The sequence below is a fragment of the Peromyscus eremicus genome, unplaced genomic scaffold (genome assembly GCF_949786415.1).
Source record: "Peromyscus eremicus unplaced genomic scaffold, PerEre_H2_v1 PerEre#2#chr22_unloc_1, whole genome shotgun sequence".
Lineage (NCBI taxonomy): Eukaryota > Metazoa > Chordata > Mammalia > Rodentia > Cricetidae > Peromyscus > Peromyscus eremicus.
This window is the reverse complement of record NW_026734286.1, coordinates 7,623,151-7,648,805: the sequence shown is the minus strand read 5'-3', so window position 1 is coordinate 7,648,805 and position 25,655 is coordinate 7,623,151. Positions and strand designations below refer to the sequence as shown.

The window sequence follows — 25,655 nt, the reverse complement described above, 5'->3', positions numbered from 1 at the left end:
TGGCATGCTCACTCACCCTCTATATGAGGCCACTGAAGTTGCAGCTGAACCATGCATGTTAGGGTGGGCCTAGGTAGTGTATATCTCTCTCTTCATAAACAATGCCTCGCACTGCATTTGTGGCTGTAGCCCACATAAGACTCTCAGGACACTTCAATCCCAAAGAGGATTAGATCCTGGGCCTCTTCTCCATCCTTCCACACTGAACTGATGGCATTCCATTTCAAGGAAGGTTATGGATTCCAACCTGAGGAATATTCTGATATTCCTCATAACCTAGGAACATTCTGATCTTGAAACGTACCTCTGGCTACTAGCTGTGTGTCCACAAATGCATAGTTAAGCCTCTCAGTGCTCTGGCTTGCTCAATCAGAAGTCCAGCCATGTTCTCCATGTACTTAGGCAACTGAGGTCAATGGACAAGATTCAAGGGCTATAGTGTGAGTTCCAGACTAGACTAGACAACTGAGATAAACTCTGTCTCTAAACACACACACAATTTCTTTTAACAAAGGTTTTTATTTGTTTGCAATTTTTGTTTTGGGGACAGGGTTACATGTGGACCAGTGCATAAACAACTCGGCTACATCAATGTTTTCATCTCAGATGGCTCTCATTGCTCAGCATATACAATACTTCTGCATAAACAGGGAATGGTAGTGAAACCTATCATCCCAGTAACTGGAGGTGGAAGGAGAAAGGTCATGAGTTGAAAGACAGCCTGAACTTGATGAGCCTGTTTTAAAGACAAAACCCAAAAACAATAATTAACATAAACATTATCAGGGCTCAGTGGATGTTGTAGCATGGCTCAGCAGGTAAAGGTGCCTGCAGTCAAAATTGATGTGCTTTGGTCCATAGGACCCAAACGGTAGAAACGGAGGACTGGGTTGCACAGGCTATCTATCATCAGATTTCAAACTATACTATGCATGTGCACTCACAAAGGCAACAATAATAAAATAAATCTTAAAAGAAATAGAAAGGGATGAGAGATGGTTTAGCAGTTTAGTACCTGGCGTGGACTCCTAGATAACCATTTCTGCTTGACAAAGTTCCAGCATTTCCACATTGCAGATTTTAATTCTCCAGCATCTTTTTACTTTCCATTTAAATAATTCTCACTATGTTATGAAGTTTCCTTATTCCTTTTGCTGCGGAAATTTTTTGTAGGCTACAATAGAGGAAGGGGATATATACAACGGCAGTCTCTTTAAACAAAATTGTTGGAAAAAATTCCCATCACCATGGAACCATACAGTGTGATAACTATGCCTACTCCCAGACAAGAAGCCCCATTGTGTTCCCCTGATTACACCAAAAGTAGAGAACTTAATGATTTACTAACTGGATACACCTCATTCCAAGGATGAAAGTACACTATGAAAGGAAACAATGTGCTCACATCCAGAAAGGCATTTAAAAACTTGAAGTAATTGCTTTTGCCTAAAGAAAAATCTCGTGATGAGGTTGATGGCTGCTTTCATCATGGAATCATTAAATCTCCTTTCAATCTTGCTTGAGTCTAAACTAATGTTCAGTTATAGAGTATAAAAGGTATAATTGTTTTTCAATAAAGCAGCAAGTAAGCTAATTCAACCTCAAATCATGGCAGTCTCCTTCCTTTCTCAATCATTTGGGGACCTGGACCCCTATAGAGCTAGACAAAACAAGTACCTCTTGTAGAAAACACACTTCAGTTTCCAGCACTCACATGGCAGGTCACATCTGAAATTACCACACTGATTACATCCATATGGTACTGTCCAGTATGAATTTTATCATGACTAAGAAGATGACTTCGTTGTAAAGGCTTCATTACATTAATTATATTCATAGGGTTTCACTCCAGTATGAATTTTAATCGAGTATGAATTCTTTCATGACGGAGAAGACTACACTTCTGTATAAAGGCTTTACCACACTGATTACATTCATAGGGTTTCTCTCCTGTATGAATTCTTTCATGACTGCGAAGACTACTCTTTCCTGAAAAAGCTTTACCACATTCATTACATTCATAGGGTTTCTCTCCACTATGACTTCTTTCATGACTGTGAAGACTACTCTTCTCAACAAAGGCTTTACCACATTGATTACATTCATAGGGTTTCTCTCTAGTATGAATTCTTTCATGACTGAGAAGATAATTCTTCCATGCAAAGGCTTTACAACATTGACTACATTTATAGGGTTTCTCTCCAGTATGAATTCTTTCATGACTATGAAGACTATTCTTCCGTGCAAAGGTTTTACCACATTGATTACATTCATAGGGTTTCACTCCAGCATGGATTCTTAAATGCCTGAGAAGATACTTCTTCAGTGCAAATGCTTTATCACATTGATTACATTCATAGGGTTTCTCTCCACTATGACTTCTTTCATGATTGTGAAGACTACTCTTCTGTGCAAAAGCTTTACCACATTCATTACATTCATAGGGTTTCTCTCCAGTATGAATTCTTTCATGACTAAGAAGATTATCCTTCATTGCAAAGGCTTTACCACACTGATTACATTCATAGGGTTTCTCTCTGGTATGAATTCTTTCATGACTCAGAAGACTACTCTTCTGTGCAAAGGCTTTACCACATTCATTACATTCATAGGATTTTTCTCCATTATGATTTTTTAGATGAGAGAGAAGATGACTGTTATATGCAAAAGTTTCACCACATTGATTACATTCATAAGCTTTCTCTCCAGTATAACCTCTACTTTGAATTTGAACACAAGTGGGACATGCAAAGGCTTTATCACATTTCTGATATTCATACCTTTTCTCCCTAGTTTGAATTCTATGCACTTGATGAAGACTGTGACATTCAAAGGCTTTATAACTTTGATTATACTCATAGGGTTTTCCTTCCAAATGAGTTCTTTGGTGTACTTTTAAAGAGCAATCATATCTAAAGGCTTTATCCTGTTGATTACATTCATAGAGAGCCTCTTCATTATTGGTTGTTTGGTGTGTTTGACCATGCCTGTCAAGCCTAAAACCTTTAGTAGATGACTCACATTTATTATTTTCTCTTCCCACATGAGCTTTTTCACATCTTTGAAGAGAACTTGAAGAATTCAGGGTCTGACCACACTGATTACATTCATAACATTTTCTTATACTGTGAGACACACTACATGTGCACAGTGAACCAGTAGAGAGAGATGAATTTCCATATTCCTGGTACTCATAAGGTTTTTCTCCAATATGAGTTTGTTGAAGAATTCCCACTGAAGTTGGAAAACCAATTAATTGTAAACTTGTATCACAGTCATCATGTCTTCTCATAGTGGGGACTACCACATATCTTCCAGTTGTTCTAAGAGAGACAGAACTACAATGCTTTCCATACCCCTTATGCTCACATGGCTTGTATCGACAGTGACAGATGATATACCTGGTAAAGGACGATAACGAACAAAGGATTTTCAGGTTGCATTCACATAGTTGAACATGTGTGTGTGTGTGTGTGTGTGTGTGTGTGTGTGTGTGTCACACAGATGTGGAATAGGGATGTATGTTTCTACACTAAGACAATGTCCTGGTCTCTCATAAATTGCTCCTCTCATTAAACTATGCTAGATCACACACTAAAATGACATGAGGAACACTAGCTTTAATATGGAAGCTTTGCTTATAAAAGGTTTTGGACATACATTAATCCCCTCATCAATGTATATACCTTATATGATAATTGAATGGCATGACAGTAAGTTGATGGACAGTTCTAAAACATGCCTCACACATGGCTATGATAGAAGCTGTGACATTCATTATGTCTTGTTTTAAAGGAATGCTTTGCAAACACTGATCAGCTATTTGACTTTGGAGTACATGGTGTGCTGTGAATTTAATAATCATCACAAAGCTATGCTTATTTACACAGTTGCTTTTCATTAAAAGTTCGGGGCACATTAACATTTCTTCAAACATACATACATATCAGCTTGTACATGAAAATTACCTTCCATTTCTTCTAGAGCTCTGACAATGTTCTTCAATATTACAGTCTTCCCATTTGTAACCTAAAATAAAATGCCAGAAAATGTATGTAATATATTACTGGAAATTAGGCCAACTTAAAATTACTATTTTTCATGAATCTAGTATCATGCCTGATTTATTCACCAGATTCTTCCCCTTTCATATTCAAAATCACAGAAGAGCACCAATCTCCAAGAAAAGCTTCTTCCCTTAAGTTAAAAACTGACAGAAAGCTCACATTCTTACCTATACAAGTGAGGTTCCAGTAGGTTTCCAGCATCACATCTTTGTAGAGACTCTTCTGGGAAGAATCCAGCAAAGCCCACTCTTCAGGAGTGAAGTTCACATGTACATCCTCATAGGTCACTGCATCCTAAAGTATCCCATATATGTACATAATAGAAATAGTGAGACTGACTTCATTGTAAAGGTACACTTCATTGAGAATATGTTTACATAATTCTGTGTGCTTGATACATTCTATGACATGGGTCAGTAAATATCAAATGCAGTCACCAACTCATTTTAAAAAGAAACATCAAAAGAGAATGACACCTTCCATTCATGTGTCCACTAAAGAGAATACGGCACAGCAGGAGAAATGCCTAGGAATACATACAGAGAGACATGCAAACAGAGTAACACTATTTAGTATACATCAGCAGAATTTTATCAAAATTATTAACTTCAAGAAAGGATGGGCAATAAGGGTGCATTGGTGCACAACTCTAATACCAAGCCTCGGGAGGCAGAGACAGGTGAAACCCTGTGATTTCCAAGCCTGCCTGGTCTATGTAGAAATTGCCAGGACAGCCAAATGTACATAGTGAGACCCTGTCTCTAACAAAAAAACAGAAATCACTCAGGCCTCACTCAAAATTCCTCCATAGAATTAAACATTTACACCAGTTCTGCACTTGTCTATCATAAGCTGGAGTGACCCCTATTGAACTGTAAGGCTAATAATTCCCAGGAAGGAAAGCATTTTTAAGAAGTTACTGGCTGACAGATCAATGAGTTCTCAAGAACATTAGTAAAGTAAATACTGATCCTAAAACAGTAAAACAAACACCAATAACAAAAGGGAGAGAGTATGTGAAGATGGGTCAACAGATAAGATCACCTTTTGTGTCCAGCTGTGGTGGTGCCCACCTTTAATCCCAGTACTTGGGAGGCAGAGACAGGCGGATCTCTGTGAGTTCAAGCCTGGTCTACAAAACAAGTTCCAGGGCAACTAGGTCTGTTATACAGAGAAACCTTGTCTTGAAAAAATCAAGAAAAAAAAATCAACAATTGCTTTTGAAGAAGTCTGAGACCAGTTCCCAATACTCACTGGAGATTAGAGACTATTCCTAATTCCAGGCTCCAGGTCAAGAGAGTCCAATGCTCTCTTCTGGCATCACTAAATGCCAGGAAGACAAGTGGCACACACACACACACACACACACACACACACACACACACACACACACAAAAAAAATTTCAGACATTTGCAAACATAAAAATATAAAAACATACACAAAGGGAGGGACAATATTACACACCCGAAATTCCGTGATTCAGAAGATCATTATTAATTTCATGAATGCATTCTTATTCTGAAAAATGACAAACCTGCCAATGTTCAAAAGTCATGAACTGGGCAAAGTTAAGCACAAGAGCAAATGCTTGACATGTACAAAAACATGATTAGATCCACCAAAAACATAAACATAAAAATATCAGGCAAAAAATATGGACTTGCAAGGAAAAGCAATTGCTTCTATGTTACCTTACATTATTTAAGAATGGAGTCTTTACTGATGGTGACGGTATGCCTATATGAGAAGGAAGGGGGCTACTCACTTTCAATAAAACAAAGAAATGTGGTGAGACTATATTTCTCCAGAAAGGCTCCTCATACTAAGGGTTTTATAAGTCACGAATGCAGGCCCACACCAAAGACAAATGCTCAAATTCAGCACACTACCTGGAATATTTTTCATTTAACCCTCAACATTTTGACACAGGTCATGACAGGCTCACAGTGAAATCATGATGCAAAATGTATTTAGTCTGATTTCAAAGATCCCCATATTATGTGGTAGTCCCAATACTGTTTGATTGTCCACAGTTTCTTCTGACACATAAGGCAATCTTTGACTATGACCTAATGTAATATCAAAACACGAATCATATCAACCCAACATACAATTGCACAGAATATACATTTCCCTTTAAAGGAATTAAGGAGAGATTGGACCAAGGCAAGTCTGAAACCATGAAAGGCAAACACCAATTCCTGCAGCTCTGTGTCAGGTACCTGGGGCTTTAGTTTCAAAGAGCTTACAAGGTTCTTTCTGCAAGTTCTCATACATCTCTCTCTTTGGCTACTTCTACTTCCTACATGCAGCTATTAATGGCATGTGTCTCAAAAATTGGGTATCTCAACATATTGTTACCTCAAAAACAAAAATGAAGCTGATGCTTTATTTCACGGCTTCATGCAAGGAAGTCTGACAGTCTCTTCACTGGTGCCCACAACCTCTAGCCTCAACACTAAGGTTGTAGGTTATTATTGTCTTTAAGGCAGGGTATCCTGCAGCCCCAGGTGACCTTGACTGCCACTTGTAATCTAGATGGCCCTGAACTTGATATTCCTGCCTTAATTTCCAAGTGCCAATTTATAGGCACAATCCACCACTCTGGGCTTTAGAGATGTAGTTTTTGTTTGCTTGTTTGTTTCTTTTTTAAACTAAATTTTTTTTAATTCATTTTACATAGCAATCACAGAACCCCCTCTCTCCCCTCTTCCCCTGTAGCTTGAGTTTTCCTGCCTGGCCCACAGTCAGGACAAATCTCTCTCACCTGCCAGTCCCACAGACGCTCAAACCCAACCAAGTAAACACAGAGACTTATATTGGTTACAAACTGTATGGCTGTGGCAGGCTTCTTGCTAACTGTTCTTACAGCTTAAATTAATCCATTTCCATTAGTCTGTACCTTGCCACATGGCTCGTGGCTTACCGGCATCTTCACATGCTGTTTCTCATCATGGCGGCTGGCAGTGTCTCTCTGACTCAGCCTTCCACTTCCCAGCTTTATTCTCCTCCTTGTCCCGCCTATACTTCCCGCCTAGCCAATGGCCAATCAGTGTTTTATTTATTGACTAATCAGCAACACATTTGCCATACAGAACATCCCACAGCACTCTCCCCTCAGGTTTCCCCTTCAACTCACCCCTCCATTCCCTCCTTCAAAAAAATAAGGTCTCCCATGAGGGGTCAGTAGAGCCTGGTACATTTAGTTGAGGCAGGTCCAAGCCTCTTTCCTGGCATCAAGGCTGTGCAAGGTGTCCTACCATAGGTAATACGCTCCAAAAAGCCAGCTCATGCACCAGGGATGGATCCTGATCCTGCTGCCAGGAGATCCCTTAACAGATCAAGCTACACAATTGTCTTGATTATGCAGAGGGCCTAGTCTAATCCCATGAAGGCTTTACAGCTGTTGGGCTAAAGTTCATGAGTTCCCACTAGCTTGGTTTGGTTGTCACTGTAGGTTTCCCCATCATAATCTTGATGCCTCTTCCTCATAGAATCCCTCTCCCCTCTCTTTGACTGGACTCTTGGAACTCAGCCTGGTGCTTGGCTATGGATCTCTGCATCTGCTTCCAGCAGTTACTGGATGATGATGGGTGTATGATGACAGTTAGGGTGGGAGAGTAATGAAAGAGTTACTTTGATAGAGGGAAACATTATGGGGATAGGGAGAAGCCTGGTATTAGGGAAGTTCCCAGGAATCCACAAGGATGACCCCAGATTAGACTACTAGCAATAGTGGTGAGGGTGCCTGAACTGGCTTAACCCAGTAATCAGATTGGTGAATACCTGAACTGTCATCATAGAGCCTTCATCCAGTAACTAATGGGGGCAGATGTAGGGCTGGAGTTTTTAAAGTGGTTAGAGCAGGGCTTCCTCATTCAGTGACACAAAGGAAATAAGGGATACATGAAAGTTGACCATTCCTGGCAAAGGGAAAAACAGGTGCAAAGGCCCTGAGGTGATAATGTGCTTGACAACCCAAGCACTGAAGCATGGTTACAACAGTGTCAACAGAGAACCAGGAAAAACAGTGGACTTGGGAGGAGTTTATTTTGCAAGGAACTTTACTGTCAGGACTTCGGTTTTCAAAATAAATAATGTGTATAGCAACATGACCTAAATTGTTGTTTAGATCTCTGGCACTTCACAGATGGCTTAGTGGTTATAGAGCACTCCCACCTTTCCAGAAGATCCAGGTTTGATTCATTTCAACCTCATGGAGACTCAATGATCAGAACTCCAGTTCCAGAAGATTCAGTGCCCTCTTCTGGCATTCTGAGACTGCAGACATTCACATGGTACATGGACATACATACAGGAAAAGCACCCATACCTATACCATCAATAATTTTTTAAAAAATGAAATAAAATAAAAGGCCTGACTGCTGACTTGAAACAAAAATGGTTGGAGAACTAGAGATCTGGGGGATCAGTAGAATCAGATCACTTAGGGGCATTGCATGGCTCAGTGGTTACCAGCACTTGATGCTCCTCCACAGGGTCTGGGTTTGTTTCCCAGCATGCACAGCATACAGGTGGCTCAGAACCACCTGTAACTCCAGTTCAAGGTGATCAAACTCTTTTCTGGCCTACATGGCACCAGGAATACATTCTGTACACAGGCATATAAGCAGGAAAAACATTCATAGATAGCAAAATTATAATTTAAATCCTATTAAAAAGAAAGAGACCATAGGATCTGAGGATGTAGCTTGGTTGGAAGCATACTTGCCTAGCATGCATGAATCCCTCAGTTCAATTCCTAATCTATAAAGAGGACAAGGATAGTGTGGTAGTTAGTAAGAAAATGTCCCCTAAAGGGAGTGACACTATTAGGAGGTGTGGCATTATTAGACTAGGTGTGATGTTGTTGTAGAAAGTGTGTCACTGTGGATGTGGGCATTGAGGTGTCATATATACTCAAATTTCCGCTAACTTCCTGTTCCCTGCAAGATGTAGGATTCTCAGTTAATTCTCCAGCACCATGTCAGCCTGCATGCTGCCATGTCCTACGTGATGATAATGGAATAAACTTCTGTCTTGTGGGTGAGCCACCCCAATTAAATGTTTTCCTTTATAAGAATTACCATGGTAATGGTGGCTCTTCACAGCAATAAAAACCCTAACTAAGACAGATCAGAATGCCTGTCATCCCAGCACTTGAGAGGTGGAGGTAGAAAGATCAGAAGTGCAAAGTCATTCGTGGGTAAATGGAGTTTTTGGACAACCTGTGCTATGAGACCCTGCCTCAAGAAACAAGAACACAAAAGGAATTGCCAAGAATATCCCAGGAAAAATTAGAGCAAAGCACTTGGGATACATGTCACAAAAGAGTTACGAAAGGCCACAAGTCTGGAATAGGCATTGATTTCCTTCATAGTAAAAACAAAACAAAACAAAAACAAAAACAAAAAACAAAAACAAACAAACAAAAACTGTCATCCTGGACTTGGGAACTGACCTCTGTCTTCAGGAATCTCCATATGCACACTTACAGCTTAGTCATCTTTCCAGCCTCTGTAAACTGTTTAAATACAACTACACTGTAGCTTCAGTTTCTGAATGCTATTACCAGCAAAACACATGTACATGTTTACCTTAGAGTAAGAATACTTACAGAATGTCCCAGCAATGGCTATACCTAAAGGAATCAGGAATTTCCTTCCACAAGCAAGAGTCCATAGGATCAAATGAACAGTCCTTCCTTGCCACATTACACCCACCACATCCCTATATAATTATGTATGACTCTGAAAAGAAAATATTGAGTATGAGGACAAAGACTGCAGCCTGCAGAACAGCGCTCTCACAAAATTAAGTCTTTAGTAAAAAGGTGTTTGTTAGATAGGCATGGAGACCTGACACCTGTGATCTCACCAGCTGGGAGGTGAAAGCAAGAGAATCCAAAGTTCAAGGCCAATCTTAGGCCAGTGAGAGCCTATCTCACAAAAAAACAAAACCTGTCTCTAAGTGACACAACATAAAGGTTCCAATTGATTAAAATGAGCTCTAGGAGAAATAGAGAAGTAGTGCCACATTAAAGCACTTCATTTTTATTCTATGAATTATCTATTTAATAAAACCCATTCATATAATGAGTTCCAAAAGAGAGGAAAGAGGCATAGTAAAAAAAATACTGGACCAAAGCACCCCTGATCATGCCTAGTCTCAGCAGCTTTCCTTAGAAATGAAAGGAGATTCCATGAACCCTTTCTTCTAACCTTGACTCTAAGGCCACAACCATGTGGCTGAAGCTTGTATTGTGCTTGACTCCTGCTCACATTCAGTTTTGGTCCCTATGTGAAAGTGGGAGGGGGTGAGCCTCTAGTCCAGGCCCAAACACCATGGACATCCATAATAAATATACACAAAGTAGGAACAAATAGTCCCCCCCAAATGAGCATTCCCTCCACTTTGTGCCTGCTCTAAACAGTTCTAGGGAAAGAAAAGTTCTCCTGGGCTGAGCCCCAAGAAAAAGAGAAAGTTCCACTACTTTCTCTTTCATAATTTGTCTCCTTTTCAACCAGTGATCTCTAAAGCCCACCCTTCTCTTTGAAAAAAGTGAAAATGCTGCCCCTGGGCTGGACAAGGGAATTGCTGCCAGGCAACGCAGCCAGGAAAGAACAGATATTCCCTTCTGTCTAACACTGACCAACGGCACTTTACAGAATTTCACTAAGTACTTTTTAGAAAGATTAAAGATAGTAGCTAAAAAGATTTTCTTGTCACCCAGTCACGCATGGTATTAGAAAAATGTTATAAATTTTTTTAAAAATTAAAGGTAAAAGTAGGTCCCAGTTGCTGGAGGTAGTTCAAAAGGTGTTTGCTAACAACAAAAAAACTGATTGGGACAAGAACTTCTGCACAAACTGAAAGCCACCTTCACCTTCTCTGATAATGAAACACAGACTTACAGATACACAGCAAAATTTTGGTATCTTACCCTCTGTCAGAAGAATATCTCCTAGCTGAATATTATGCCTCCAATCAAAAGATAAATTAATACCAAATGACTCTGGAAACAAATATGTAGTGGGTAATTGTTCCAGGTGTGACTTTAAAGCACAGCCCCTAGTGTGACAACAAGTAATTGCCATACCTACCTATGACCTGCCCCTGGTGCATGGCTGAGACAGATCCCTTTAAGACCCAAGATGCATATGTGCTCGTCTCTTTGCTACCTTGGATGCTGGTGCACATCAGGGCAGAGTTCTTTAGAGAACAGCAAAAAAATTACTTACACCATTAAAGGTGAGATCAGGTCCTTTAAAAGAATGGATTCAATATACTAATGATGTTGAGTCTCTTGACTACAATAATGAGGCTTGGATAGGACAGGCAATTTCCAGAGGTGGAAGAAGGCTAGAGGAAACCAAATGCTTTAAATATGATACACCACATCATCTAAGTAAAAACTATACATGCGGTGCTCCTATAAGTAATACTCCTTCTAAAAATAACCCAAACAGGAGACCCTAACCTTTTGGATTGCGTAGAAGACATGGCAAAGGCTGACATTGGATCAATTAATACAGATCAATAATAGATATACAAGGCAACCCTTTCCTGATGGGAAATGTCTCAGGGGGCCTCTTGTAGACCCCCAAATTGAACGTGGTCAAAACATTTCCAGCCACTGTGGAGAAAATTTCTCTCCAGGACAATTAAACCAATGCCTAATGTAAAGAAAGATACTACACTGGATGATAGAACAGCTGTGATAGATAAATTAAAAGTTCCAAAGAATACAATAAAACAAATATTTTGACAGACTTCCATAAATGAACAAAGACTAAAGCTTAGAATTTGAATTAACAGCATTGTTTTGGAAGGTCTCATAGACACAGGTACAGATGTGACTATAATTACACCAAAATCATGGCATCCAAATTGGCCTCTTCAAGAAATAGATGTCTGCCAGGCAGTGGTGGTGCACGCCTTTAATCCCAGCACTCAGGAGACAGAGCCAGGTGGATCTCTGTGAGTTCGAGGCCAGCCTGGGCTACCAAGTGAGTTCCAGAAAAGGCGCAAAGCTAAACAGAGAAACCCTGTCTTAAAAAACCAAAAAAAGAAAAAAAGAAAAGAAAAGAAAGAAATAGATGTCCAACTTTTAGAGATTGGAACCCTATCTCAGATACAATAGAGTTTGAGACAGGTTGAATGCTTAGGGCCAAAAGGACAGAGAGGAAGGCTGAAACCATATGTGGCAAAAGAATCTTTGGGAAATCTCAGAAAGGGTATACAGACCAATGCATGTTTCTAGGAATAATATAACATCCTATAAAAAACAGCCACCAACTATTCAGGTTGTACATCAACACAGCACAATTGCTGTTGAACTCTCAGAAGTACCAACAGCCCTACCTTTAAAATGGCTAACTAATAAACCTGTCTGGGTTGGACAATGGCCTTTGACAAAAGAGAGGCTACAAGCTTTAAAACAGCGGGTTCAAGAGCAGTTAAATGCTCAACACATTGAAGAATCTACCAGCCCTTGGAATTCTCCTGTTTTTGTTATTAACAAGAAATCTGGTAAGTGGAGAATGGTAACGGACCTAAGAGTAATTAACAAGGTAATTAAGTCAATGGGCTCTCTACAATCTGGAATTCCTTTGCCTACTTTGTTACCTAAAGGATGGCCTCTTATAGTTATCACTTTAAACGACTGTTTCTTCTCAATTCCTTACAACAAAAAGACAGAAAAAGATTTGCCTTCACAGTGCCTACTTACAATAACTCTCAGCTGGTTAAAAGTTACCAATGGAGAGTTCTCCCACAGGGAATGTTAAAAAGCCCAACCCTATGCCAATATTTTGTACAACAACCATTGGAAGTAATACGTAAATAATTTCCTAAATCAATAATTTATCATTACATGGACAATATTTTACTAGCTGATTTAAACATAGATACCTTAGAAAAAAATGTTCGAAAAAATTTTTTTTTACCTATTTGGGGATTACATATTGCTCCTAAAAAAATACAAAGAGGAGTTTCTATCAATTATTTAGGATATAAGATAGGTCTACAGAAAATTAGACCCCAAAAGGTGTAAACTAGGAGAGATCAATTATGGACTCTTAATGACTTTCAAAGATTATTTGGAGACATTTCCCAACTACGAACTGTTGTTGGGATAAAAAATGATGAACTGAATAATTTATTCAAAACCTTAGAAGGTGACAAGGACTTAAATAGTCCAAGACACATGAAGCTGAGAGAATTGGTCTTGGTGGAAAAGAAAGTACAGGAGGGAAATGTGGATCATGTGGATCCAAAGCTTGATTGCATTTTGGTTATTTTACCCTCTAAGTACTCTCCTACAGAAATTTTAATGCCGTGGGAAGATATTATATTGGAATGGATATTTCTACCAAATAAACAGAGTAAAAAATTAAAAACTTATGTGGAAAGGTTCTCCAACTTAATTTAAAAGGAAAACTGAGATTTTGTCAATTAGCAGGAATAGACCCAGCAGAAATCATAGTACCTCTAACTAAGGATAACATTGACAAATTATGGGCAGAAAGTGAACCTTGACAAAGAGCTTACAGTAATTTTTTGAGAGAGATTAACAGCAAAAATCCCAAAAGTGATAGAATTTAGTTTATAAAGAGAGCTGATTGGATTCTGCCTTGAGTTGTTCAGGAAACACCCATATCTGGAGTTTGTACATTTTATGCAGATGCAAACAAACAAAAAAAGGCAGGTTACAAGTCAGAAATTTTAAGTAAAGTGGTTCAAAGTCCTTATAATTCAGTTCAAAAATTGGAATTGTATGCTATTCTGATGTTATTAATGGATTTTTTGGAACGTCTCAACATAGTTACTGACTTTCAGTATGCTGAAAGAGTGGTCTTACATATTGAGACTGCAAAATTTATCCCTGATGAGTCAGAATTAACCTTGTTATTTATTCGGTTATAAGAAATAATCAGGAATAGGAAGCATCCCTTATATATAACTCACATCTGATCCATATGGGTCTGCCAGAACCTCTAGCACCAAGTAATGATGAGATTGATCAGTTACAAATAGGAAATGTGCTAGAAGCCTCAGAATTTCATAAGAAATACCATGTAAACAACAAAGGTTTAAAGAAGGATTTCTCCATCACTTGACAACAAGCCAAGAAAATTGTAAGAAAATGTCCTACTTGTTCTTTCTGTAACCAAACTCTATCACCCACAGGAAGGAATCCTAAAGATATACAAAGAAATAAAATTTGGCAGATGGATGTGTGTCATTTCGCAGAATTTGGAAGTATGTACACCATACAATTGGCACCTATTCAGGATTGCAGTGGGCAACTCCTATGAGTTCTGAAAAGGCTGATTCTGTGATTACACACCTTTTAAAACTAATGGCCATAATGGGAATACCAGTACAATTAAGACTGACAATGCTCCAGCATATCTCTCAAATAAAATGAGACAGTTTTTTGCTTATTACAATATAAAAAGTGTTACAGGTATACCACACAATCCCATAGGCCAAGCAGTCATAGAAATATCCGATCAAACTTTAAAGGGTATGGTAAATAAACAACAGGTAACATGACTCCTAGAAATAGATTGCATAACATAATGCTTTATTAACCTTAAATTTTCTCAATGCTGATGAGAAAGGAACAACGGCTATGGAGAGACATTGGACAACAGACAAAACTTCTGAGCTAAATCAACCAGTTTATTTCAAAGATGTGTTGACCTCAGAATGGAAACCAGGATACATCCTATGTTGGGGAAGGGGTTTTGCTTTTGTTTCTGTGGGAGGAAAAAAAAAAGCTATTGATACCAACAAAATTAATAAAAATTTGATTCAAACAGGAGAAACCCCTTGATAAAGATAAGTAAAAGCTCATCCACAGATGTGACATCTCTACAAGTTGTAAAAACAAAACAAAACAAAAACTTAACAAGAGTTGGGGCAGGGTTCTGTTTTTGTCTTTACAGGATAATAGAAATACCCATCGTCCAGAAATCATAAGGCCTTGGATATCCAGACATCTACAGCAGAAAGAATCTGTTGGTACCAATCTACACAGGGTGATATCTGACTGCCTAACATCTATATCTCTTTAACTCTAGAAGAGTTATGGTTCCAATTCAATTATATATCAAGCTGGCTTTGGAGTTGGAATTTGGCTCCTTCCATCTCTAAACCCAAGCATATTGCTAAAAAAAAAAAAATTTTTAAGAGATTCTGTCTCATATCAAAAGAGCTGCCTGATGTGGGACAGAAGAAAACTAATAAAAAGGGACAATTGTCACCAAGATTCTGATTCTCTCCATGCTTATTCTTGATTTATCAGAATTCTTTCTTACATGTCATGTCATCTTTAAATCCAAATTTTCCATTTTGATATTAATAATGTTCAAGTTTCCACAGTAAAAAAATAAGTCTTCTCCAATAGCAATCTCCGAAGTCTCCATATAGAAGATGGGGTCCCACAACAACAACTCTACCCAGTCCAGAATAATGCCATGGTACCTAAGCACATTACTCAATGAGCAGCTTTGAACTGATAACTCTTCAGGACAGTCCTAAGATGAGATGGTCTATCATAATACACTTCTAGCCAGAATCTCCGGCAATCTTATCCATTTCTGAAATAGCTGTAGACTCTATGGCTAGCCATATTGAGATATAACAATATAAGCCTTCTTATAGGACCCCACAGAGATACTGTCACCCCCTAAACAGCAGAAAGTAATTATAAGATAACAATGCTCCTCTCCTAAATGTTTCATTTTCCCCAGGGTTATGAATGGATAGTTGTAGAGTTGGGGGTAGAACAATAAAATTTGGATTCAGTATTCTTCTTTAGAAAAGAAAAAGGGGAATGGATAGGTATAGGATATTAAGGTAGATTATTGTATTTACTAGTAAACTAATTCAGTAAAATATCCACCTTAGATAATTTGCACTGATATTCATTCTTGTATATTGATACAAATGTAAGCTATTTTTGTATTCCTATTTAAGATAATTCGTATATTGATACAGATACAAAACTATATTTGTTGTATTATACACATATTCCTACTCCTGTTTGAAATATTTTGTATATTGATACAAATATAAAATATGTGTCATACTGTATGCATGTTCTACCTTTGTTTAGGATATACTGTAAATTGATATATATTTAGGATTATTGTCATATTGCATATTGCACTATATATACATATATATATATGTATATATATGTATATGTATCCCTGCCTCTGTTTAAGTTATTTTGTTTATTGTTACAATCTTGAGGTCACTGTCCTTATATGGTACATCTGCTTATAGACTGTTTATCTTTTTATGTGAAGCCTTAGTCCTAAGTTATTTTAGTAGATAAGACTTACTGAGCTATAGTCACTCATGCTTGTCATTTCTATAATTATGTTAGTTAGGTATTTCAGACTTACAGAAACATATGCTAGATGAATAGGTAATCTTCAAACACTTCACAGACCTAGAGAATATGGCATTTAAATGTTTTGATAACTTAGAATTCTGTTGACGTGAGACACAATTGCTCCTGGCAGCACTGATCTGATCCCAGGAGAATGTTGGGCTTCTGAGACATTTCTGTTCAGAAGTTTGTCTTCCTCTTGGCATAAAATGGTCTACTGGCTAAGAACTGCCCTTGCCTCAACTGCTGACAATATGAATACTGTCCCTTTTGAATGAGCAGGACCCAAGGAAAAGCAACTACTGAACTCTGCCAAGACAGGGTAAGATAGTCTTTCAAAAAAAAAAAAACTGCTTCTAAAAATGGTCTGACAGATATTCTAGGCCTGTAGCCAATTTGAATGCACCAATGATACTGAGAAACTCTAGGTGACTGTCCAGACTGCCAGCTGTCTCTGTCTACTCTCACAAGACTCCCAAAAGTTGCTTGTATCGTTTTCCCGTTTCTCAGGTATTATTATATTCCTTCTCAGGTCTTTGATGGGATTGAAGACTAACAGTTATAGTTATAACCTATTTGTATCTTAGCTAGAACATATTAAGTATTAGATTCAAGTTCTTCAGGATAGAACACCTTTCAGAATGAGCTCTGTAACATGCCATTTACCTATGCTCCAGACTCCTCTGAATTTCAGTATGTTTCTTGTTTGGTATTGTTCTTATTGGTTGTAGTTCCATCTTGTCTAGGTCATTACCCCTTATTCCTCCTGGACAACATTTGATAATCATTCCTATTATATACAGTTTTGTATTAGGTTAGAACTTTGTTATTTAGACAAAAGGGGGAGATGTAGTGGAAAGCTGTTCCAGGTTTGACCTCAAAACACTGCCCCTAGTGTGGCAACAAGTAACTGCCACACCTGCCTATGACCTGCCCCTAAGGCGTGGCTGAGACAGGTCCCTGTAAGACCCAAGATGCATATGTGCTTGTCTCTCTTTGCTACCTTTTGGTCTTGGATGATGGTGCAGGTCAGGGCAGAGCTCTCTAGAGAACAGCACTGGGTTGTGCTTCAATCCCTATTTCCTGTATTGTGAGTATCCTGTATCATGAGTTAAGCCCCCAATAAATTCCTGTAATCATTAAGCTATTTCCATGGATTATCAGCGATTTAATTGTGTAATACAACGGGGAAAATGAAGCGCATATTGCCTGGCTTGATGAGACAGGTGTCCTGGTGCCCTGCCAGTCACACTGGAATATGCCTCTCCTGCTTATGAAGAAACCTGTAACCTCTGATTCTCAAGAGTCTGGTTCTTCCAGAGAAACAGGTGTATGCTGTCTTGGACCTGAAAGATGCATTCTTCAGCCTCCCATTGGCAGTGCTAAGTCAGCTATCTTTGCTTTTAAATGGATATACCCAGTGGGTGGGTTACAGTGGGCAAGGAACCTGGACCAGGTTGCCCCAGGAATTAAAGACATTAAATGTACAGTCCCTGCCCTTCCTCCAGAGGTGTTCTGAGAAAACAAATTGTAAAAGGACCCTGGGAGGTTTACAGACCTTTGGCTACAAACTGTTGGCTAAGAAAACCCAACTTTGTAGAAGCCTACCTATCTTGGCTACCAGCTGAAGGGAGACAAAAGTTACCTGTCTCAGAATAGGTTTGCTGCCATCCTTCACATTCCAACTCCAAGGACTAAGAGACAGGTTCTAGAGTTCCTAAGTGCAGCTGGATATTGATGTCTCTGGATATCAGTGTTCCTGGAACTGTTGGGCATGTAGACAGAATGATCTACAGAGAAAGAGGGCTTCTCATCACGGGGTGGTGGAGGGGGACACTTTAAAATATCTTGGCTCTCCAAGAGGCTATTTGGCTTCCCCTGCAAATTACTGCCCACCAAACCAGAGGGGCCTATTGATATTCTGCCTAAAACCAGTGGGGCCTATTGATATTCTGGAACCAGTGGGGCTTGCTAGTAATCTGACTAAAACCAGAAGGGCCACATGGTATTCTGATGAAATACCATGTCCCCCCACTGCCTGAGACTTCATGGTTAAAAAAAAAAAAAAAAAAAAAAAAAAAAAAAAGGACAGTTTGAAACCACAGGATGATGGAGGACACCAGAGGGAAAGATCATTCTCCCCAAAACAACTGACTGGACTGTTGGTAACTAACCTTAACTGGCCTACTCATCTGGGGTTCACAAAACTTTCTGAGTTGAATCAGACCACGGTATATTATACCTAGATTGGACAGGCTAGCAAGGGATGTCTCTTAGCGAGATGTCAGGTTTGTCCTCTAGTGAATCCAAAACAGAGCCCTTACCCAGAAAAGCATCCAAATGACAAAGCAAAATCTCGTAAGATCTCTGGGGAAAATAATTTCACCAAGTTCCGCCCTGCCTAGGGAGGATAACAGTACTTGCTAGTTTTGATAGATACCCCTTCCTGGTTGGTAAAACTGTTCCCTAACCAGACTAAAACAACTCAGGTAGTAGCTTAAAAAGCTCCTCCAGGAACTGGTCACATGATTTGGGCTCCCCCAGCAATGGGGACATACAATGGCCTGGCTTTCACAGCCAAATATCTCTCAATTAGTAGCCACAGCTTTACACATAGATTGAAAACATCAGTGAGCATACAGACTGTGAAATCCAGAAGGTCCTGGACAGACATTTTGCAGACACTAAGATACCATGGATGCCAGCCCAGAACACTCTCCCTGGCAAAACTTTCATTCACCACAGATGGAGAGAATAAGATATTCCATGGCAAAACCAGATTTAAACAATACCTATCCACAAATCCAGCCCTACAGAAAGTACTAGAAGGAAAACTTCAAGCCAAGGAAGTTAGCTGCACTCATGAAAACACAGGCAATAAATAACCTCACACCAGCAAATTCCAAAGAGAAACACACACACTACCGCCACCAACAACAAAAAACAAAAAATAACAGGACTTAAAAATCACTGGTCATTAACATCTCCTAATATCAATGGACTCAATTCACCTATAAAAAGGCACAAGCTAAGAGAATCAGTACGAAAACAGGCTCCATCATTCCGCTGCATACAAGAAACACACCTCAACTTCAAAGACAGATACTACCTCAGAGTAAAGGGTTGGGAAAAGATTTTCCAATCAAATGAACCTAAGAAAAAGAGCTGGTGTAGCTATTCTAATACCTAACAAAACAGACTTCAAACTAAAATTAATCAAGAGAGATGGAGAAGGACATTTCATATTTATCACAGAGAAAATCCATCAAGATGATGTCTCAATTCTGAATATTTATGCCCCAAATACAAGGGCACCCACATTTGTAAAAGAAACTTTACTAAATCTTACATCACACATCAAACCACACACACTAAACATGGGAGACTTCAATACCCCACTTTCAGCAATGGACAGGTCTGCCAGACTGAAAGTTAACAGAGAAATAAGGGACCTAACAGATGTTATGACTCAAATGGACTTAACAGACATCTACAGAACATTTCACCCTAAGAAAAAAGAATACGCTTTCCTCTCAGCACCACATGGAGCCTTCTCTAAAATTGACCACATACTCAGTAACAAAGCAAATCTAACACACACAAAAAAAAATTGGAATCTCAACCTCTGAATCTTATAGGATCACTATGGCCTATAGGTAGAATTCAACAACCTCACATATTACAGAAAGCCTACAAACTGGTGGAAACTGAACAACACTCAACTGAATCACCACTGGGTCAAGGAAGAAATAAAGAAAGACATTAAAGACTTCCTAGAATTCAATGACAATGAATGCAAAGCATAACTAGACTTATGGGACACTATGAAAGCAGTGCTAAGAGGAAAGTTCACAGCACTAAGTGCCTACATAAGGAATTTGGAAAAGTCTCACATTAGTGACTTAACAGCACACTTAAAAGCTCTAGAACAAAAAGAAGCAAACTCTGATTGGGGTCATGGAATTCTTTCCTCTGTTCCCTAGTTGCATGGGGCCTACATGCCTAGGCCATAGACACCATCTCCTTCTATACACATGCGAACCTAATTAAAGAGTCCTTTTAAGGAAAGCGTGTAACGGTGCACATTTAACCTTGGAGAGGTGGGGATACCACTGGGAATTGTGTCTGATGGACGATGGACTTCCTTAGCAGGGAGCTAGACTAACTTTGAGTAGAAATCAACCATGTGATTTGCTATCATCTTGTCTATTATGTCAATATTCTATTATGACAATACAGAATTTGAGCTATAGATACAGCAAAGTTCAATGAAAGTCTAACAATTTATGCTACAAACTACAGAAATAGCACGAGGAAAGGCCATCATGAATGAAAAATTAATCAACACATGACTGAATAAACAGTACACACTGTAACACCATCTGACTTCTAACTTTGAATGAAACTGCAATAAAGACTGCACTGAACTGGGTGGTGGTGGCAGCACAGACCTTTAAGCCCAGCAACGTGGGAGTTTGAGGCCATCCTGGTCTACAGAGTGAGTTCCAGGACAGCCAGGTCTACACAGAGAAAACCTATAGGGGGGGGGGGGGGCGGGCAGGGAGAGGCTGTACTGTCTGGGAAAGAATAAAAAGATCAACAGAACATGAAAGCAAACTTAGAAATAAAAACACAATAAATATAGAGTCAATTTTGCCACATGACGCCAGGAACCACAGTGTCTGGCCTTAATGACACAGGTAAATGAACCACCCTGGCATCTACATGCAAATGTGTTAATGACACAGACTTTACGCCCTGCACAGAATTAACTGCAGACGGATCCCACACCTGAATATTCAGTGCCAAGTGCAGAACTTTCAGAAGACACTAGAGTGACCAGGGCTCTGCAAGTTAGCAAATCTGCCTTCCCTGGCCACAGAGAAAACCGATCTGGGAGGCGGGGGTATGACAGGGAGAGACAGGGAGAGTCAGGGAGAGACAGCAAGGGAGGGAGGGAGGGAGAGAGGGAGGGGGAGAGAGAGAGAGAGAGAGAGAGAGAGAGAGAGAGAGAGAGAGAGAGAGAGAGAGAGAATAAATATAAAGTCTAATGTGACACGAGGCCAGGAAACTCTTACTGACATATGCGAATGAACCACCCTGGCATCTACAAGCAAATATGTTAATGACACAGACTTTACACCTGCACAGAATTAATTAACTGCAGAAGGATCCTACACCTGAATGCTCATGTGCGTGCCCTGCACGGTAACTAGGCTATTTCCACACAAATGCTCACCCCCCCACCCACCCCCCATGCTCTACACAGGAGCAAACAGCAGAGCTAAATCACTCAGAGGTCCCGCTTCTGCCTGGGAGTTGCAGGGACCTCAGGGCACCAAAGGGAATCACTCGAGACACCGCGTCCTGACGCCATCTCCACAGCCCCGGGGGGACCCCACTCCGGCTCCCGCGGCTCCTCCCGTGGGTATAGCGGCCCCTCACTCACCATGGCGGATTCCGTGCTCACCCGCTCTCCTTAAGGCTCCCAGCAGCAGTGATCACAGCCAAGCACACAGAACAGGAGACCTGCCTTAACCGCTCAGCCGCAGACCATGCAACAGGGCGGATCGGAAGTACCCTCCCCATTCTGACTGGCAGTCCATCTGGAGGTCCTGATTGGCTGCTGAGCTACCTTAGGGACAGTGCTGTGAAGTGAGGGAGCCCAATGATTGGCAGCCCTGGCTTCTACCCCAGGCATAGAACTGCCCCAGACCTGCAGAGATTGACATAGGTGCAGAACTTGGGGTTGGACTGCAAAGTCTTCCCTGAACTATTCCTGCACTCAGTAGAACTCTTTTCTGGGGAATTAGGTTTTGCTATGAACTGAGAAAGGACAAAGGAAACCTGCCACTTTCTGGGTAAGCAATACCTCAGGCAAGCTGTGGAAAAGGTGCTATGATCTTCATTTTTGTAAAAAGAAAGTTTGATTTAAAAAACTGTGCACTAATATGCATTCTCTTAAACTGTTATTCTGTAGAAAAGGCCTATCAATGTAAATACAGGATTTAGAGCACTAAACCCTATGGAATCAGAGAAAGCTTTTTACTTATCACTCCATATTTACTATAGAGTCTCAATACTCTGATGACTACATTATACATACTTTACTGCCACTTGACATAGGAGTCCACAGATTTGTTTTCATTTAATTTTGCATCGTTAGTGAAAATAAGTAAAGCAAATAAAGAATACTTATCTTTACATCATGCTTCTATTGTTTCATTTTCTTTGTCAGGGTCTCACTCTGCAGCCCTGACTGGACAGGAACTTACTATGCAGACCAGGCTGGCCTAAAAAACATAAAGATAAGTTTGCCTCTGCTGCAGAGTGCTAACATTAAAGGCCTGAACCACCATGCCTGACTTCTAATAAGTCTGCACATTTATTGATGAAATAAAGAAAAGCTAGGTGTGGCACACAATTGTACTCTGGACTGAGGACACTGTTGCAGGGAGACCCTGTCTCAAAAGAGCAAATGGAAAACGTTTGCAGTCTCTGACAGCCCAGCTTTTGGGACCATTAATGTCAGTCTTTGTCCTGGAGTTCACATGGATCTATAGCAGCCTGGCCTTTGCCCCCAAGTCCACTGTCCACTTTTTGACACCCTGTCTGGAACCTGTGATGGTGCTGAAGCAGCAGCCAGCAGCAGTGGCAATGACATGAAGAATCCCTGTCCAGCTGCTTTACTGCTGTGCTCCACTGCTCTGTGGAGGAATTTTATCCTGTGTCCTGACTGCAGGCCTTCCACTGAGGGTTCTTTAAAGCCACACGAACACTTGACTGGCATGTTCAGTCTGGGTCACTATAGGATTTCTAGCTCAGGTAATGCACTTTCCCAGGGCTTCTCATTTCTACCTAAACTTGGAAGAAAAAAATGCTAATGCTGATTATGGAATGTATGGGATGTTGGGGGCACAGAGGTCTGTGTACTCACAGAGAAGCAGTAGCAGAACCAGGAAGTTAATCATACATGGATGTCTGCTCAGTGAAGGAGATACAAATCAAATAACTGAATTCCATCCAGAAGACTGAGAGTGGATTTTGTTAATAACTTGGTGACCTTTCTGCTATCTGTGCAGTAGACCTTACATACCTTTTGCTATGAAGGCAGACCTCACCAATATTCCCCAGAATAATTATCCCAGAGTCTTCCTTCCTAGTCCACTAAGCATTTGAGGGGAGATGTCACATGTACTCTATAGTCTGTTGACCTCTATGCTCTCTTGGTCAGAGATTATACTAGATTCTAGGCCTTTTAGCTATAAACCCACTCTCATAGTCACATGTACTTTGTAAAGGAGTCTCTATGTCATCACACCTTAAGCTTTATTTGTGCACCTGGAATTGGACTGATTGTTGCCTAGAAACATTTTCCCAAATTGTTCTGTGTTTTAAATATGCTGACCATGGTCTATCTAATAATAGTCTCCCTGAAGTCTGATCCAGATTGACGAAGTCAGTCTGCACTGGGTTTTCATTCTCATCATCAGGGACCCCCACAAGTGGTGCCCCATGTGGGGCACATGACCCTTGGAGAAGGTTAAGAAGAGTTTACTATAAATAGGATTAAGAGTCCTTTGACTGATAAGGGGTCATGAACTTAAAGTGAGAGAGTGGGACTAAATATGGGCTCTATTCAGTTATATGAGACAAAGCATTTTGAATAATTATTGAAATATTTGTTAAGTTCCAGAGGAACAAAGTATTCAGAGCTACAGGTCTACAAACTTTAGACTACATAGGACCTAAAGCAATGACAGACCACGAAAAAGGAGGATAATAAAGTGCTGAGGACCACATGAGGACCACTGCTGCTTGACAGAGTTCCAGCATTTCAACATTGTGGATCACAATTCTCCAGTACCACTCTGATTTAATTTTTAATGATTTTGACTGTGTGTTATGGGAGTTCCCTTATACATTTTCCTTTGGGAAATTTGGGTGGGCTTCAGTGGAGGATGAAGGTGTATAAATGGGAGCATCTTTAAACAAAATAATTCTTTGAACAAAATCCCTGCCACTGTGAAACCATATACCATGATAACTCTGCCTACTCCTAAACAGGTTAACACAAGCTGCTAGAAAAGTTAGATAAGTAACATATGCTTGATAAATAAGATTTATTTGACAAATAAGATTTTTTTATAAATAATGTACATTTGATAATCAAGATTTATTGTAGCAGTAACGCCTGCGCTACCACCACCCGTTCACCATGTCCAAGTGAGGAGGTGAGGATTAAAGAACAGAGACAAGACAGTAAGTCATTCTTCTCAGCAGAATGTGGAATGCTATTTATTGAAAGAGGGAGGAAACCTTAAATACAGGCTTACAACACAATGGGAGAACCCCAGAGGGCAGAAGTTCGCTATAGATGTTTTACATTCTTGCATTCTAACTGTTTATGCCAAATGCAGGATACACAAACAAAGAACCTCCCGTAAGCGTTCAGGAGGAAGGAAACTGGCAGGAATCAGCATAGGGAGCACATCTGCTCAAGGACAGCAAGCAAGGCAACAGCTACTCAAGAAATGGGGGGCCAGGGCCCAACAATTTATTATTTCCTAAGGTCTACTCAGTTCACAGTAATATTTGTCTACCTTTGTCTTTGCTAACTTTAAGCACTAGCTATTGGATAAACTAAGCAATATTCTATAATACAAGGGATGGTCCCTTGAGAAAGTCTTTTCCCCAAGATCAAGCATTTAAACAAAAGCTGACATTTCCACCAGGGCTTGGAGAAAGTTCCTGATTGCTATAAAGGGAGCCATTCTCCTTATCTCTGGCAAAAGGAACTGGTGGCCCTTCCATTAACACATGACTATGGTGTCTAATAACTTGTCATGGTCCATGCTAGCTCCCTCAATCCCTGCTCACAAACCCCAACCCAGCACACAAGCCCCCTTCCTCTCATCCCCAGTTACTCCTTTGTGCAATTGTAGAGTATGAAAGTGTAGCCTTCTTCAATGAAGCAGCAGCTATTCAGATTCCCCCTCAGATCCTGTCAGCCTCCTGTCCTCACCAACTCCACACCTCCACTTTTGGACCTGAACCTCGACAGAACATCAGGACTCTGGCAATAAAGACCCTGTCAAAGAGTTTTTATAAAGTGGAAAGAGAATTTTCTGCTGGATACATCTTGGCCACAAAGGCAGAATGGACCCCAGAGCCTTTA

At 40.0% G+C, this 25,655-nt stretch overlaps 1 protein-coding gene across 1 annotated transcript; it reads right to left on the bottom strand.

Annotated features, from left to right (window-relative positions):
• Positions 1–1,179: 1,179 nt before the first annotated feature.
• On the bottom strand, positions 1,180–22,033 carry LOC131900548 (zinc finger protein 431-like). The gene is made up of 4 exons (XM_059251820.1): positions 21,927–22,033; positions 4,235–4,361; positions 3,969–4,029; positions 1,180–3,401 (listed from the first exon to the last, which is right to left on the bottom strand). Exons 1-4 carry the CDS (start codon positions 21,927–21,929, stop codon positions 1,844–1,846), a joined length of 1,749 nt encoding a protein of 582 aa, XP_059107803.1. The 5' UTR covers positions 21,930–22,033; the 3' UTR covers positions 1,180–1,843.
• Between the last annotated feature and the right edge of the window lie 3,622 nt (positions 22,034–25,655).